The sequence below is a fragment of the Symphodus melops genome (assembly GCF_947650265.1).
Source record: "Symphodus melops genome assembly, chromosome: 4".
In the NCBI taxonomy this organism is placed as follows: domain Eukaryota; kingdom Metazoa; phylum Chordata; class Actinopteri; order Labriformes; family Labridae; genus Symphodus; species Symphodus melops.
The window spans coordinates 18,012,779-18,031,193 of record NC_136694.1 but is presented as its reverse complement, the minus strand read 5'-3'; the positions used below and the strand labels follow the sequence as shown (position 1 = coordinate 18,031,193).

The window sequence follows — 18,415 nt, the reverse complement described above, 5'->3', positions numbered from 1 at the left end:
ACTGTTTCTGATACGATAAAATAATGGTTTCAGTAAATCACGTTGCTATGACTCGCGATATGCTGGCAACTGTGTTATGGTGAATTCATGTGGTATCAGACACTACGGAAAACGAGACATCGAGTTGGAAAATCCGCACGAAAGCCCCTTTAAGTTCGAACAACAACTCGGAAACTCTGAAAAAAATAGATGCCCGACTTGACGACATACTCTTTATTACATCGGGAGAACAAAATGTGTTTCTCTTTTTAAATCAAATGAATTTGTTAGACAATGTGTACATTAATCCTTACTATTTTCTTCGTTATCTTTGTCTACACAGATATATGGTAAATACACTATTTTCTGAATAAATAAAACGTTTTTATAAATTCACGTATTGCACATACATACAAAAATGTAACTCATAACAGACATTCACTGAAATCACGTGAACATTGAAGTCGTAAAAAACTTCAAAACTCGGATATCGGAACCATCGTGAGAGCACTTGAATGCAGCATAAGTACCGTACACATCACATATCTGAGGGGCCAACTAAAGCTAAAGCTAAGCTAACTAGCTGCGAAGAGTGTCATGTAGTCAACTCTACACTCAGTCTAAATGAAGACGATTGCAGACTGACTCGGACATGGATTTAAGGAATATCAAGGACCAGGTAACAAATACAGCTGTGCAACCTTAGCATTAAAAAACTAAAGCTGAAACTGTTCGTCCCAACACCGGATGGTGTTAGCAAAATGTTGTGCAAAGTTTGCTACAAGGCTAATTAACGTTACAGATCACTTGTTATGCAAAAAATAATCTATGACTCAGTTTTATGTGAACAAATAACTTTATTTACATGCATGTAGACCCGGACACTGTGCTCCATATTGGATCAAGTCCAGACCCTAACTTAGAAAGACTTTTAACATGGAGATTTAAATAGCTCATCTCTGTGTTAAAGCTGCTGCACAATGTTTGCATACCAACAATCGTCATTATATATCACAAGTACGTGCAAGTTAAATTAGTATTACTAATAATGTTTCCACGGTTCAGTCTGTATTGGGAATGTAATGTACAAAACGTCGATAAATGAAATGTAAATGGTGTTTACTCAGCCCATACTAACTTGTTCCCCTTTGGATTAAATGTCTATTTTTAATTGTTGTGATCTGTAGTGTTTTATATCCTCTTGTCACTGGATTGTATACATACAGATCTTGCATGTAATATGTATATTTCTTAAACCTGTTTAATATGTACCTATTGATCTGAAGTTAAAAAAAACAGTCTTTTCTGAATTTGAAGAAAACTAAATTAATTCCAAAAAAAGATGGCTTCTATATTAAGTGAAATAAATGCCAGTGGATTAGGGTTTACGTTTTACATCCTTAACTTTAGTGAGGCAGGTTGCACCGTCAATTAGATTTAATACTATGGATTTATTGTACAGATGCTTTCAGAATCGTTATTTGTTGTTGTCCACTACTTTGCTGATGAAAAATGTCTACTTGTTTTTCATTACTGTAATGCAAAATCTTGCTTTTCACAACGCCTTTTATTTCATGAAATAAAGACATGTTGTGAATTGTATCCCTCCTTCTCCCCTCTTCTTTCCCCTCCTCCTCTCTTCACCTTCTTTCCCTCTCTTCCCTCTTCTCACTCAAATCCAGGAAGTGCTGATTACTCAGGATATTATCAAGAGCTGAAACCAAATCAGCTTTGTTTTGCCCTCTGTTCTTAATCTCTTTTCATGTCAAATCTATTTTTCAGTCTCCATTGGTCCAGGCTATATTCAGCAGAAATACAGAAGAAGTGACATTTCTGTTGAACCATAACGAAGATGTCAATTCACTGGTAATTATATACCTTAACAACTCTGTAATCATGTCTTTTTATGGTGGGTGTGTGGTAGATGTTCTTGCGTTTCCAGACGTTGCTGTCGAACAGGCCGTGCACGCCGTGTAGTTCCAAGATACCTCCTCTTTTTTCCTTCTTCGTTTGGAGTTTTGTATGAAACTTAAATGCAGACTTGCGTTGTACTTGTAGAAAATGTTTAGCCATTAATCTCTCCTGTCAATGTTTTCACTTTAACCTGTTGTAAGTGTAATTTATTTCTTTTCTTTTAGGACCAGGAACAAAGCACACCACTTCATGCTGCTGCTTATTTGGGTGACGTCCACATTATGGACCTACTTATTACTTCAGGTAGAAACACTTTTTAAATAAACTTTCATTTGACAAGAATAAGAATGAAAATATGATTGTTCAAAATTCATGACGGAAGGTCATCTCACTTTAGATCTGAATTGTTTTCTGGCTCATGATCAAAGCTCATAATTTTCTGCACTCACACTGTACCCGATTTTTAGGCACAACCTTAGAGTTCACACTGTACAAGTAAATCGGAAAGGAACATTGACAATTGTTGATATAAAACTCCCATAGATGGAGGTTGACTGAATTTGCATGGGCAAAAACACTCTGACTCCAATCAGTTGGGAGCAGCAGATCGGGCCGTGATTGGCTGTCATGCCTCAGCGTACTCTGCTCTGACACCAGGCTAGTTGTATCTTTAGAGTCTAAACTTAATGGATCGAAATTGGCCTGAAATCAAACAGTTTACACTCAGCCTAAGGAGTACAATACACGAAAGAGGACTACATAGATGGAGAGAAACTGACCAAAAACACTAAAAAAGAAAGTTTATATGTGCTTGCTTCTCCAGGTGCATATCTCAACGCTAAGGATCAGGGATCACTGACTCCGTTACATCGAGCTGCTGCCTCAAGAAACGAAGTATTTACCCGTTGAAAATATCAAAGATAGACTTTGTTTCTTTGGGTCTTGACCTCCAGAATTAACTTCACCCTTTTGAATGTTGTCCTTTCCCTCAGAGAGCTGTAGAGCTGCTACTAAAGCACGGAGCAGAGGTCAACATTCGAGACAAGTTTTGGCACACACCTTTACACATGGCAGCTGCAAACTGGGCAGCAGGCTGCGCCTCAGCTCTCATACCACACGTGTGCAGCCTGGATGTTGCTGACAGATCAGGAAGGACACCACTGCACCATGCAGCCCACAGCGGCCATGCAGAGGTGAATAAAATGTAGCGATGATATTTCAGGGCTTTCACAGTAGTTGTTGCGGCAGCATGGATATAGGCATGGGTCTTATTATTGATTTGATGGTTTTAAACAATATGTTGTCCACCAATGATTGCAGTAAATGTGTTTGCTTGACAGATTTTTACACAAAATGTTGCTTTCCACCAATGTATTGTGCAGATGGTGGGCTTGCTTCTGAGCAAAGGTGCCAATGTGAGTGTCAAAGACAAGAAGGAGAGGCAGGCCATCCACTGGGCTGCATACCTCGGTAAGGCGTCTTGTATATTGTCAGTCTTATTGACTATGTTATAAAGCACACGTGTATAACGTCAGCAAAAAGTAAACAAGATGCAACCAAGAGAAAACGGTCTCTGAAAAGCATTGGTGGTGCTGTTCAAGGGAGGGGGCCGTTTATCCTTTGTTTGGACTTAAAACAATCTTATGTATAAAAATCACATCACATAATTGAATTTTATATATTTTTTAGAAGTCTCTCTAAGCAGGAACAAAGTTGGATGTATATTGAACTCTTTTTGCCCAAACACTCTCCTCTACAGTTTGCATACAGGCCAGTAAGAGAGACTGGTCTCTTTGGAGATGTTGGTTGAAGGACATTTCTTTTCTTTCAGGACATGTTGAAGTCGTGAAGCTGCTGTTGTCACAAAGTGCCGATGTGATGTGTAAGGACAAACAAGGTTACACTCCACTACATGCTGCAGCTGCCGGTGGACAGTTGGATGTGGTCAAATATCTCTTGAAGCTGATGGCGGAGGTAATGTGGCTAAAAGAACAATAGAATTGTAATGAATGTTTATAGCTGATAACAGTGTAACTGAGGCCCAAGGCCTTGGAGTACAGCTGGGATTGACACTACCTATCTAGGCTGTGTTCTCAGTTAGAAATCTTTACGTAGACAATTCATTAGGTGAGAAAGTAGAAACATTTTCTCCTCTCCTTCTGTACAATCAGGCTAGTTTTTTGTAAAAGGTGGAGTCACCCTCTGTTGGGCATAGGAAAGCATGCAGGTTGAAGATACTGTTGAGTTGAGTTTCCTCCACTTCTTACACACGGTCTATCTATGTTTAAAAACACATCATATATGTAAATGTACAATGCTGACTGCTTTTCCTTCCCTCCCTGTGTCATCAGTTAAGTCACTCATCTCTTAGCATTATTATCTTTAGCTGCTAAATGAAGCTCCTCATGCTTTCGAATTCACAGTCATGCTTGGTTTTATTTTCACATGCTGTTTTTTTGTCTTCACTATCTCAGACTGATGAACCCAATGTGTTTGGGAACACGGCGCTCCACATGGCTTGTCACACGGGGCAAGACGCCGTGGCCACTGAGCTGGTGAATTGCGGCTCCGACATCAATCAACCAAACCACTACGGCAGCACGCCACTGCATCTGGCTGCAGCCTCTGCCAGCGGGGTGCTGTGTCTAGAGCTGCTGATCAACAACGGTGCTGACGTGAACGTGCAGGTTACCGGCTTGTTTTTTATTACGTGGTTCAAATAAAAGAAGAGTGGAGTCTCTTGTTTTATTTGAGATCAGTGGTGTTATCTACACATTATAACGTTGCAGGACCTTTTAACATGATTTTTTTTTTCCATTTTCTTTGTTTAACAGAATAAAGAAGGGAAGAGCCCTTTGCACATGGCTGCCATGCATGGACGCTTCACAGGCTCCCAGATTATAATCCAAAACGGTAACATCAATCACAAAACAAGTTTCAACTATCAGGATCCTCTAGAACACATTATGTCTGACTCATAGGACTCTTTATATCAGAGCATGTCCTCAATAATATCCCATCTATTTTTACCGTCTTTACACAGGTGGGGAGATTGACTGTTCTGATATATTTGGAAACACTCCTCTTCATTTGGCTGCCAGATATGGCCAGGAGTTACTGATCAGCACTCTGCTGACAAATGGTGCTGACAAGACCAGGTATGTCTGTCTGAACCTGAGACTGTTTCATATTTAAAGAAAAAAAAAAAGATCTTTTCCAGGATTGCATTTTGCGTCATCTGCCAAAGATGTGAAGTTGCCTCGCTGAATGTTCACTCTACATTAATATAGCATCTTAGCTGTACACAGAAACTTGGAAACACCTTCATCATCTTAACCACGAAAGTCCATTGATTGTCAAAATGCATCAAGAAAATGTCTTTTTTTTTTTTACACTTACTGTCCAACTCAATATAGATTTTTTTGTTTTTTTTGCTTTTTTATTGATTTTTTTGTGTGTTTTTTTTCTCCCAAATTTAAAAGTTTATCATTCTCATTATGCTCTCCAAAGACAGGGAGTTAATGGCATGCTACCGCTACATTTGGCAGCACTCTACGGGTTTCCAGACTGTTGTCGGAAGTTACTGTCCAATGGTGAGAACCCTTGATCCCTACTTTACTTTTTTATACTTTGGTTACTGACACAATGCAAATTGTTCTGATTTTGAATACATGATTGTTCTGATCCTTCAGGCCAGTTTTACATCATGCCTTCTCAGACAACATCGGCTGACTTTGATATTAATACGGTTGACGACCATGGGAGGACCTACCTGCATGCTGCTGCTTCTGGGGGGTCAGCTTACACACATTCATGTGTTAAACACTTATTGTCAATGAAAATAATTGTTAGTTGAAGCCCTAAAATCTGTACTTCTTTGTGTGACAGGAATGTTGAGTGTCTGAACTTGCTGTTGAGTAGTGCAGCTGACCTGGATGTAAAAGATCATTTGGGAAGGTAAGCAGGGGTCAATATGTGGAGATAGGAACTCCTCCCTGCTTTGGTACAACCCGTTATCACAGCTTTTGTGTCCTGTTGCACCTGGTAGATCTCCTTTGCACTACGCCGCAGCAAACAGGAACAGCCAGTGCACAATCTCTCTGGTGAGAGCCGGTGCTGAGGTCAATGAGCTGGACCTGACGGGCTGCAGCCCTCTGCACTACGCTGCTGCTTCACACACTTTTTGTGGGTGAGCATTCGCCTTTTACTCTCTTTCTGTCAATTTCCAAGGACGGCATCCAGAGGACATTTCTGAACTGATTCCAGAGAGGTTTAAACGTTTAATTTCTTTTGTTTCACAGAGGGGAAACAAACTCTAAGCCTGACTACAGCAAAGACGGTGATCACGAAGCCTCTCTGTAAGTCCTATATTTATCATATGATTTTTTTTATTTGGGTTCAATTGTATCTTTATAGTTCAGTTATTACAAGTCAGCATTGTTAACACATAGAGGAATATGTAGGAATTAGGAAGTAGGAATATGTGTGGGTAAAGCTGCTGAGTTATTAAAAGTTAAATCAGAGACCACAAAAGACGACATGAAAGTTAGTGCAACCATTAGAGCTAACAAAAAAGGTAAAAGGTATATTCATTAATTCATTCATTGCCTCATTAATTAAGAAGATAACACAATATTTAAGAATGCTTAAAAAACAATATTTACATACAATACATTTCAATCACTGTATCTGTCTGAATGTAAGACGACCCTATTTAACACTTTCTCTCTCTTTTGGAAAACCACTTTTTTTTTAAAGCAAATCTCGTTTATCATAAAGGTTGAGAGTCCACATTTAATAAATCTCATTAATACACTTTTCTGAAGTACAACCATTGTGGATTTGACTGCAGTGAGTGTGGGGAAATAGAAGCAGCCTTGTTTTTCTCACTTCGCATTCTGTTCATGGTGAAAAAAAAACTACTTTATTCTAAAAGATAAAAAAAAAAGTAAAACAGATAAAAGGACAAGTTCATTGCCCAGAACAAGTTGGGGAGTAAATGTTTTAAAACAACTTATCACATGTTTTGTCTGACGACCCTTTGTTGCTAGAAGAGGAATAAAACCCTGACAGAGTCCTTGGTCCTCTTCTGTGTGTGTTCAGGTGTCTGGACTACTTGCTTGATAACGGTGCGAACCCAACTCTGAAGAACAGTAAGGGTTACAGTGCTGTCCACTATGCAGCCGCTTACGGGAACAAACAGCACCTGGAACTGGTCAGACTTGAATCTTTTTTTATTTTTACATGCATTTCATATGTGGTCAAATGAATATCTCACCCTGTGGCGATTTTAAGATGTTTTATTCTCTCACTTTTTGCAGCTCCTGGAGATTTCCTTCAACTGCCTGGAAGAGGTCGAAAGTAATATTCCAGTCAGTCCTTTGCACTTAGCTGTGAGTAGAATGAGATCACCATTAACACACATTAAAGGCATGACCAAATGAAGCTGACATGTTTTGCAGTCAGCGGATTCTTCTAATGCAATGATTTTTGCTGTTCCAGGCCTATTATGGCCACTGTGAGGCGCTACGTTTGCTGTCTGAGACCTTAGTGAGTCTTGATGTGCGGGACATTGAGGGCAGAACTGCCCTCCACCTGGCGGCTCAGCGAGGTTACGCCACCTGTGTGGAGGTGCTGCTGGAGCATCAGGCCTCCTACACGCTGAAGGAGCGCAGGCACAAGTGGACTGCTCTCCATGCTGCAGGTTCGTGTGTGAAGCCTGATAGGTTTAAGGACCCAAAAAAAGGACTTAGATATTCAGTATGTTTGTTTTTAGTTTTAACTGACGGCTATGAACGGCTGCTCGAATGAGAGGACAAGTTAATCCAAATAATGTCTGTGTAGCTGATATTTTTATCTTGACATTTCTCTCTCTCTCATGTGCAGCTGCTGAGGGACAAATGGACTGTCTGCTTTTATTGGTCAACAGAGAACACAGTGCTGACATCATCGGCAGTCCAGATACTGAGGGACAGTGAGTCGCTTCATATTTAGTGTTATTTAAATGAAGCGTTCACAACTCCAATGATTCTCCGCTAGCTTTGACGTCATGTTTTGTTATTGTAGTATTGATTGAGAGCCCCCTGGTGGCGGAATCTACATATTGTATCCTTAATTCAACATACTATAGAGACGTGATCACACAGAAAAAGTTTGTTATTTTCATACATTTCTAATGCAGTCAGGTAACCTCACCCTGACATGAACATAAAATCATTCTCTCAGCGGTAATACAAGTTTGTTCTTTGTAGGACCGCTCTCATGCTGGCAGCTCTGGGACGCCACACTGACTGCGTCCACATCCTGTTGGAGAAAGAAGCAAAGGCTGATGCTGCAGACAAAAAGGGCTTCACAGCATTACACAGAGCTGTAAGTGTATCTGCTCTTCATATGGTTATAAATGACCTGATGTCCCTTTTTAGCACAGTGCTGGATGAGTGTGTGTTTATGTTTGTTTTCCTCTCATGTCATATCATGTGTCCTCCCCTTGCAGGCCATGTTGGGGAGTGAGGACTGTGTTTCTGCTCTGCTGGAACACGGGGCCTCACCGCTCTGTCGAGACTCTCAGGGAAGGACCCCGCTGCACCTCGCAGCTTCACTTGGCCACACAGAGCTGCTCAGATCTCTGCTAAAAGCTGCTATTAAAGCTGACCCGCTGGACTCCATGTTGGATTTCAGAGGCTTCATGCCCACACATTGGGCTGCATACCACGGTGAGGCAACACAGCAAGAGCTCTTTATAATGTTTAAATGGTGCAAACAGGGAAATAAATTGAGAAAAGTTGTCAAAACTGGTTGGAGTGGAAACGTTTAGATTGACAGCCGCTCAGTCTGACGTCACCATCTTTTATCCTCGGCATCAATTTAGCAAGTGAGAACTTTCTCTCTGTTAAACACTCTGTGACGTAAAATATTGTAAGCACTGTTTTCCAAAAGGTTTCATGACTAACCATTTGTCCGCTGGTATGTGTTCTTGCAGGACATGAGGGATGTTTACAGATTTTACTTGAACACAAACTTTTACGCACCCAGGAAGGAAACCTCTTCACTCCCTTGCACTGTGCTCTGTGAGTACCTCGTAAAATGCTCTTTTTTTTTTTTTTTTTTTTTTTTACGTTATTCAGGTAATTTAGCTTTTCAAAATGCATCAACCCTGTTCTCTTCTGCACAGAGTTAATGGACATGACGTCGCTGTTGGACATCTATTGAAGACAATTGGCCCCCAAACTGTTCATGTTAGTGATGCCAAAGGGAGGTGGGTTTTGCACGCAGCTGTGATTTTCGTAATAGCTTCATGTCATGTGACTGTTTTATGTCTTCTATTCATAACATAAGTCTAGATAAGGTAATAACGCTGTCATAGCTGGTAGAATGATTCAGACAGAACAGTATTTTCATGTTGAGAGGTCCTGTAGAGCGTAGAGTCTACACATTCTGTATTTCTGTTTTGTTTGTTGTATGGATTCAGGACGCCGTTGCATGCAGCTGCTTATTCAGGAAATGTTCCTGGGCTTGAGCTGGTCCTGGCCCAGTCAGTAGATGTCAATGTTGTGGACCATAGTGGATACTCGGCTCTGATGATAGCTGCTGACTGCGGACAGACAAGGGCTGTCGGTATGTTGCTTTACCTACTATGCTTTTGGTCTTAAGATGTGTATCTTTGATTGACGACAGTGATGCATTATGTGCAGCTCAAGGAAAGCAGAAAAAGTACCAGAGACTGAACATGAAATTATTATTGTTTTTAATTGTTTCTCCTAGCAGGTGGGTATTGTTGTTCTGTTGTTGACCCTCACACTCCTCACTGTTGTGTTGCATTGATTTGAAGTTAGTCCAGCTGAAAACACAACTAAATGTTTCATATCTAAAGGCCTGCGTTTGCTATGAACGTCTAATTTTCTGCATTTCAGAGTTCCTGCTGCACAAAGCAAAGCCAGACCTGACCCTGGTGGATGCCAATCATAACACTGCCCTTCACCTAGCCTGCATCAAGGTCACACACACTTAAACACATGCATGTGCTGAGTGCATGCAAGGGTAGCATGTTTAGCAGCAGTAATATGACAGCTGCCAAATAATGTGATAACCTGCCAAAGTATGTTTCAACATCTTGGTTGATGAAATGGTTCTAAATGACATCAGTCATGTTTAAAGGGCAGATTTGATCATTTATAGTCTCAATCTGCATTGAGAACATGTGTCATCTTAACTAAGATGATAAAAGAATGTTTTACACCTCTTCACTTATAACAATGTGTTTGATTCTGCAGGGTCATGAAATGTGTGCCCTGTTAATCCTGGGAGAGATCAGCGACTCTTCCCTCATTAATGCAACAAACAGCACTCTCCAAATGTGAGTTTTCTTTTCAATTCACTTCAAAAAAACGTTATTTGTCCATGGGGGGCAATTCAAGGCACACAGAGCAGTAAATAAGCAACAGTACAGCTATACTAAAAGTTTAACCAAAGATAAAGTGTCAACAAAAGAATAAAGTGTCAGAATGTAAGTACAAAGTTAAAATACAAAATTACAAACTTAAATGCAAAAGAAGGTATAAGTGGACAGTGATCGGACTAAAGATGTAAACAGACATATATGCAGTCTTGAACAGAACAGAACTGTATGTATTCAGACGTGGCTGCTTCTTTCATGCTGTTAAAAACATTTTTATTTTATTTTTTAAATTTAAAAGTTTGAAATAAAAAGTGTTGACTTTACGGATTCTATGGTTTGGTATTAAGACTCTAGTTAATGATGTAGTGTTCATTTAAAGGTTAGTTAGATCTGCTGTATTTTTGGTGTGTAGGGCATGAACATACACTGTAGCAGGGGTGTCAATCTAAAAGTTTAGTATGTTATGGTTACATTATACTGAAACCTGGAGAAGGATATAATGGACACGATAGACTTTCAACAGTAAGTCATAAAATTAGCAGTAAATGTAAAATGTAAAAAAATGCACTGTAAAATGTTGAGTGGAGCTGTGGAGCCTGTCTTTAGGGTGGTTGTGATTGGAGCTGCAGATAATCCAAGATGCCACTGAGGTGGAGTCCTTTTTCTCTGGTTTATTTACAAATTGGAATATAAAAAGAAAATGCCGGTGAATTTAGTCATTTATTTTACTTAAAGTGGGTCAGTAGTTTGTTTTGTACCTCAACATGCCACCCTGACATGAAAATGCTGTTTGAAGTGTTTTATTATAGGCTCTGTAATCATTGGTCCCAGTAGAAATCTGTATGGATATTGAATATGAGCGTGTTCTGTAATAGATCCTGTCTGTCTCTGTCATACAGGCCCCTGCACATTGCAGCGAGGAAAGGCCTAGCAACTGTAGTGCAGGTGTTACTGAGCAGAGGAGCAGCAGTCATGGCTGTCGACGAGGAAGGTAAACCATTACTGCTCAATATGATGCAAAACCAAAGTGTAGTATTTAAAAAAAAAAATGCAACTGAATGACACCTTAAGATAACTGCCTTTTGACCCACCCGCAGGCCACACGCCGGCTTTGGCCTGTGCCCCGAACAAGAACGTGGCAGACTGCCTGGCCCTGATCCTCTCCACCATGAAGCCTTTCCCCCCAAGAGAGGCCAGCACGGACGCCGTCTCCCACTACAACTCCATCCTGAAGAACTGTGGCATTACTGCCACCTGTGGTTCCAATGGTAACATGTGTCATGCCTGAATCAAGGGCCAAACGGGCACTGCTAGCTGAAGGGGTGACATTTCATCCCAGTGTACCTTAAACCCTCCACACACAAGTAGAAGCCTCCAGGAACACGTGTGGACATGCATAGCTCTATGGTATGCGTGTCTGCATGTACTCAATATAATCTTGCACCAGTAGCATCGATTGCTTCTTTACAACCTAGTCTTACACGTCATAAATAGTAGCATACCTCTAAGATTATCATATTTTTCATGTGAGTTTAGTTTAGAAAATATATTTGTTATCTACATGAAGTACTAACCATGAGATGTGAATAGAAGTTTAATTATAGGCACACTACAAAAAGCCTTGATACACTTGAACGTGACGGGTGCAGATATACTCGGATGGTGGCATGTTTAATATGTTTGTGAGTGTGTCTGCAAATGCTGCTGTGCATTATAGACGATGCTTCTTAATGTATTCAAATACTCTTAACAGGTGCTGTAAAGCTTTTATGCAATAATGAAACTCGATTTTCATATCCCGTCCTGAGAGTAGCAGACACTACAAAGATATAAATAACCTTATTATACTAACATTATCACGTTTTTACCTTGGTCGCATTTCAGTTTAGCCGAAGTAGCAGTAACAAGCATGGGTATATTTAAAGTAAGAGAATAAACAGTCTAGTGTAAATTGTTTTTAAAATGAAGTTGGTCTTTTCCTTGTATTACCTTGAATCCCAAATGATTGAGAACTTACCTCAGGCCACTGTGGATGCAATAAAAAGCACAATTTGAGCTTGATATTATGTTACAAATGAAAGCTATGTTTAAGTGAAATAAGACAGAAATGAAAACAAAGGAAAGACAATAAATGATGATTGAATAAGTATTGATATGAACAGGAGAGGTGCAAAGGGAAAATCTCCCCAGCTTTGAGCTCTGTTCTTAGTAAATGTTACTTTTCTGTAAGTCTGCAACTACAGATTAATTTAATGTCCGACTGCTTGATTCTTTTTCATGTCATTATAGCCTAAAGTGATGTCTTTAAAAGCTGTTATTTTTAGCAGTTCAAAACCAAACCATTTTAATGGATACAGATACAAGACTAATGAAATCCTCAAATCCGTAATATTTAAGAAGCTGTAGCCGGATAATATCTTTTTTCAGTCAGTGAAAGAGTTGGCAGTGCCTGCAAAATAAGGTTTCCTTTAATCGTTGTTTCAATTGTTAACAAATAAGCACAATATGCCTTTCTTTGTACAACGCTGTCACTGCCACTCTATCTCTCTTTTAATATAAAGCTTTTATAATTGTTATTGTACATTAAGTGTTTTATCTTTTAACATTAAGAGAGCTGTATTCACATAGACGTTAATGTGTTCTCCCAGTGTGATACCTGTTGTATTTCCTGAAGTGGCTTTAAAGATTTGCACTCTGACATGGAAGTTTACATTTTACAGTAGGATCTCCTTTGGCTTATGCAAATAAATGATGAACATTCAAGTCCATTCAAAGAATTTCAATTTTTCAGACAAATGAAAGACACCATTTTAGGTTTTTTTTTCCCCCCAAACACGATTAGACGTGAAATCCTTTGAACAATATTTCCAGAATTTGAAAGAGTTTTATGTGAACAAACTGAGGATCTCCTGTTCAGCTTTACTCATATTTCAGGATGATGTTCACAACTTGAATATTCTGTATGACAGAAGATGAATAAATGAAATCAATTTTAAGAGTCCTTTCTTTTGTTTGTTTCTTCCCAACTCCTGTTGTGTAAACTTTTATTCTCATATAGAGTATGCAAAAAATGTTGAATTAAATAGTTTATTATTAATGAGCATTTATAATATTTACGGGGAAAGAGAGGGAAAACAAGTGGATGGGACATCGCAGATGGATGTATGATGTTGAGGAGTAGAGTGAAGGGGCTAAAGGAAGTGATAAGAGAATATGGGAGTAGGGTTGGGCTAAAGGAGAGGAGAAGTGTGGGAGATGTGAATGGAAGGATTACCACTGCCCATCCTCTTGGCCATCAGCACCCTCCTCCAGTCTGCTGTTACTGTTACTGCTTCTTTTCTTGTGAATCCACTTCCAGAAGCTCCTTGGCTGATAGGGATAGGTAACACAAATGTAGATTATTCTGGGATCAGTAACACAAATATAGACTGTTCTGGGGTCAGTAAAATATAGGTAAACTGTTCTGGGATCAGTAACACAAATATAGACTGTTCTGAGATCAGTAACTCAGAGGTGTGCTGTTCTGGGATCAGTAGCACATAGGTAGACTGTTCTGATATCAGTAACATATAGGCAGGCTGTTCTGGGATTAGTATCACAAAGATTCACTGCTCTGGGGTGAGTAACACATAGGCAGGATGTCCTGGGATCAGTAACACAAAGATTCACATCTTTGTTTCTCCAACTTCTGTGCATGAAGATTTCTTTTTAATAAAGACAGTTTGTTACCCATCTGCATGATATTTTCCTTTCTCATTTTGTTCTCATCCTGGCTTGCCTCTATAGCTTTTAAAACGGTTATCAAATCTGCAAAGATTTTATTAGCCAGAGGAATCTCCCCGTCCAGAGTCTTATTTAAAATGTTGTTGTTTTTTTTGCACCAGTATTATGTTTTCTTTCTTCAGTTCTTCAATCTGCTGCACCATGGTGACTATTTTCAAAGGACAGACTCAGATTGTTATTGTCAGCAGCAAAAAGAGCTTCTATCAGGGAGTCTTTATTCATACTGTAAGGCTGTCTTGCATGTGCTCCATTAGAACACTTGGTTCTATTAGTTTGAGCCAGACTGAATACCTTTAAGAAAAAAAGAAACATACACATATTAGCTAAAACCAGTCTTAACCTCTGTTGTAAAAGATATTGAGATTTTCCAAGCAGCAACACCAAATTGACACAATATTATATCAAAACACTGTAATCAAAATAGATACAAAACACGAAACAGAAAGGCTGATATCCAGAATTGGCATTTTTGGGTGACTTCATAAATACCTCATGAACTATTGCTAATTAAGTCCCTAGCAGTGCAGGTTGTGTTTTATATGGAATATATTTAAGCCTTGTGGAACTGACATTGTATTTCAATACAGCACGTGATTAAAGGTACTAAGTTTATTTTCAGCCTCTATCCATCCTGAGTTTTAACTATTAAAGCAACTTGAATCACTTCACAATCATTCATGCCATGTTATATTTTCGAAAATACAGCACCAAAAACAAGGACAACAACGAAAGAAGTAAAATAAATTAATAGAGGCCAGTGGTTAATAAGATTTGTTTAATGTTAAAACTTAAATAATGTTATTTGGTCTCTTTTCAGTATGTTATATATATAGGGTACTACAATAAAGTGCTCTGGTGCAATAGGGATTGTTTCTCATTTACATTCGTGAGTTAAATTTAAATTTAATTACTTTTTGGGAATTAAATGGGAGCTGCTTTTTTTTTTCTTTAATTAGGCTATCTGGAGGAGAAAAGTTGATTGTACCAATACACAGAAATGATACCTGTTTAGGCCAACAACAACAACAAAACAGGAAAACTGCGGAGAAAAGCAAGAGTTGTGTGCTATGATAAGAAATGGCTTTAATGAAATATTAAAAGTACTATTTAAAGTTTATGATTAAGAAGCACACATATCTGCAAGATAGATAAGATCCGGAAATGGGGAGATTTTGAAGCAAATTTATTTTAATAATACTTTCTACAACATGTCACAGTTCAACAATGACACACATTAAGACAAGCATTTGAAAGTAATTATATATATATATATATATAAAACATACTAACTGAAATTACTCTCGATACATTTACATCATGAGCAAACCCAGTTACCAGATTTTGAGATTGTAGTTCTTGTTACGAACGGAAGAAATCATTCGAACAAATATTGGAAATTTAACTCCAGTCTACTAAAAAACAGAGATTACTGCCAAAAAATTAAGTCACTAATTATTGAGATTATGAATTTGGATGAACTGACAACGTCTGTGAAGAAATGGGAGTTCCTTAAATACAAAATACGTCAATTTACTATATCTTTCAGTAAAAAACTTAAAAAAGAATTTGAAGAAAAAGAATTGAACATTATCAGAGACCTAAATGTCAACTGCAATAAGCCTAACCCTACTGATTATGACAAACAAACAATACTGAATCTGCAATCCAAATTAGATGAAATTTATACTCAAAGAGCACAGGGGGCTTTTATCAGATCACGGGCTAAATGGATAGAAGAGGGAGAGAAAAATTCTGCATATTTTTGTGGTCTTGAAAAAAGAAGGCAAGAAAGAAATAATATAAAATCCTTAATGATCAATGACATCGAGGTCAATGACGAAAAAATAATCTCATCCGAAATCTTTAAATTTTATAGCCATCTATACAGCTCCAAATTCTCAAAAGAAGCCTGTGAGGAATTTTTTAAAGGTATTTCTAAATATATTCCAAAGGTAGATGATAACTGTAAACAAACATGTGAAAACCCAATCACAGTTGAAGAGCTTGATGCAGTAATTGGTCGCCTCTCTCTGAACAAAGCTCCTGGTTCAGACGGTCTTACAGGAAACTTTTACAGATACTTCTGGGAAGATATTAAAATGTTGCTGCATCAGGTTTTCTCCGAAGTCTTTGAAACATGTTTACTTCCACCCACAATGAGACGAGGGATAATCGTCTCAATCCCAAAGCCCAACAAAGACCCCAGACTTATAGAAAACAGGAGACCTATTACTCTCAGAAACTCAGACTACAAACTACTAACCTACATCTTCAATACTCGTCTTCAAACAGGGATCTCAGATCTTGTTTCAGAAACACAATCAGGTTTTTTAAAAGGCAGATCAATCCACAACAATATAAGGCTGGTATTAGACATTATTGAATATCGAAACTTAATTGAAGATGACGGATTTATTTTGTTCCTAGACTTTTACAAGGCCTTTGATTCAGTAGAACACTCTTTTATCTTGTCGGTACTTGAACATTTTGGCTTTGAATCTAAATTTAGAAATCTTATTAAAGGTTTATATCAGGATATCAGCAGCTGTGTCATATTATCTAAAGGCACTACTCCTAGCTTTAAGGTTAAGGTAGGTATCCCTCAAGGTTGCCCAATTTCACCATATTTATTTATATTAGCTACTGAAATGTTAGCAATTCACATCAAAAATTGTAGTGACATTAAAAAGTTAAATGTATTGGGTACAGATATTATTATCAGCCAATTAGCGGATGATACTACAATTTTTCTAAAAAATAGACATCAAATTCCACTAGCTATTGAAAAAGTAAAACAATTCTCCAATGCTTCTGGGTTAACTTTAAACCTGCGAAAATGCGAAATATTTGCAATACATGAAACAATACTTCAGGATATTTGTAACATTCCAATCAAGTCAGAAATCAAATATTTGGGAATTCACCTTACAAAAGACCAAAAAATAAGTCAATCATTGAATGTAGAAAACAAACTAAAAGAATGTAAAGCAAAGTTGAGTTTATGGCTCCAAAGAGATCTATCAATTCTTGGTCGAATTTATTTAACGAAAATGGAAAGCTTGTCCAGATGTATTTACCCAACTTACTCTATTGCTATCCCAAACAAATTAATTAAATCAATAAACCAGATCAATATGAATTTCATTTGGAGGAACAAAGCACACTATATGAAGAAAGGTAATATGGTTAAAGACTTTAGGGATGGAGGCCTGAAAGTTATTGATTTTGACTGTCTTAATGGAACTTTAAAAATAAACTGGATAAAAGCCTGGATCCAACATAGTAACTCCTTCTGGTTCTGTATTCCAAATCATTTATTTAATAAAATTGGAGGGTTAAAATTTCTTCTTGTCACAGATTTTGACATCAACAAACTTCCTATTTCTTTATCAGAGTTCCATAAACAAATATTATTGTATTGGAAATTGTTATATGTCCATAACTTCTCACCCCACTCCACTGTACTCTGGAATAATAGATATGTACTATACAGAAAGAAATCTTTGTTTTTTGAAGATTGGTTTAGAAAAGGTATATGGTCCCTGGTTGACTTGATGGATGACAATGGTCACTTATTAAACTATGATCAATTCTGCACAAAACATAACTTCAACCCAATGAAAGCTGATTTTGATAAGCTACAAAAAGCACTTCCTCAAGAATTTGTCTTCCTGACGAAAAATATAATGACACATCAGACTATTCAACCGCGATTGGCTCCACTTTCAATTCAAGGTGTCTTAATATGGGATAAAAAGTGTAATAATTCTTTCATAAGAAAATCATTCACGGACAAATCATTCCCAGGAAAGCAAAACAAAAATAACATCTTGAATAAATTTGATGAAGGTTCTGTTGGCAAACTAAGATCCTTGTATCTCAAACTACCTTTACCCCCTAAAACTAAAGAAATACATTTCAAAATCATGAATGACATCTACCCATCCAAAGAATTACTCAGGTTACGCTTCAATATTGAAGATAACATCTGTTCATTCTGCAAAAGTGACATTGAAACCACGGACCATATCTTTTTCTCATGTGATGTGACTCATACATTCTGGGTTGAAATACATAAATGGATCGCAAAGGGAATATCGTCACGTCTACCTTCCATCTCCAGAGATGATATTACATTTGGAATCTCAAACAATACAAATGAGGAACTTTGTCTTAATTTGATTCTGTGTCTGGCAAAATTCTTTATTCACAAGAATAGATTTTTAAAGTCATCCCCCAATTTTGTCTCTTTTCTGAATGATTTCAAACTTTATCTCAAGTCCTTAAAACTAATTAATGGAAAAAAAGCAAAAATGATATACGATGTTTTGAAAAACTTTCCCA

At 37.9% G+C, this 18,415-nt stretch overlaps 1 protein-coding gene across 1 annotated transcript; it reads left to right on the top strand.

The window, feature by feature from the left end:
* Positions 1-3: 3 nt before the first annotated feature.
* Positions 4-13,284, top strand: ankrd52b (ankyrin repeat domain 52b). Its single transcript, XM_079340667.1, has 28 exons — positions 4-658; positions 1,762-1,845; positions 2,118-2,196; positions 2,717-2,787; positions 2,886-3,086; positions 3,276-3,363; positions 3,725-3,867; positions 4,368-4,580; positions 4,728-4,806; positions 4,937-5,051; positions 5,404-5,486; positions 5,586-5,688; positions 5,782-5,850; positions 5,942-6,082; positions 6,195-6,251; positions 6,997-7,108; positions 7,215-7,286; positions 7,396-7,597; positions 7,780-7,867; positions 8,145-8,262; positions 8,387-8,606; positions 8,873-8,960; positions 9,065-9,148; positions 9,362-9,507; positions 9,804-9,886; positions 10,164-10,246; positions 11,188-11,279; positions 11,386-13,284. Exons 1-28 carry the CDS (start codon positions 632-634, stop codon positions 11,574-11,576), a joined length of 3,132 nt encoding a protein of 1,043 aa, XP_079196793.1. The 5' UTR covers positions 4-631; the 3' UTR covers positions 11,577-13,284.
* Positions 13,285-18,415: the final 5,131 nt, after the last annotated feature.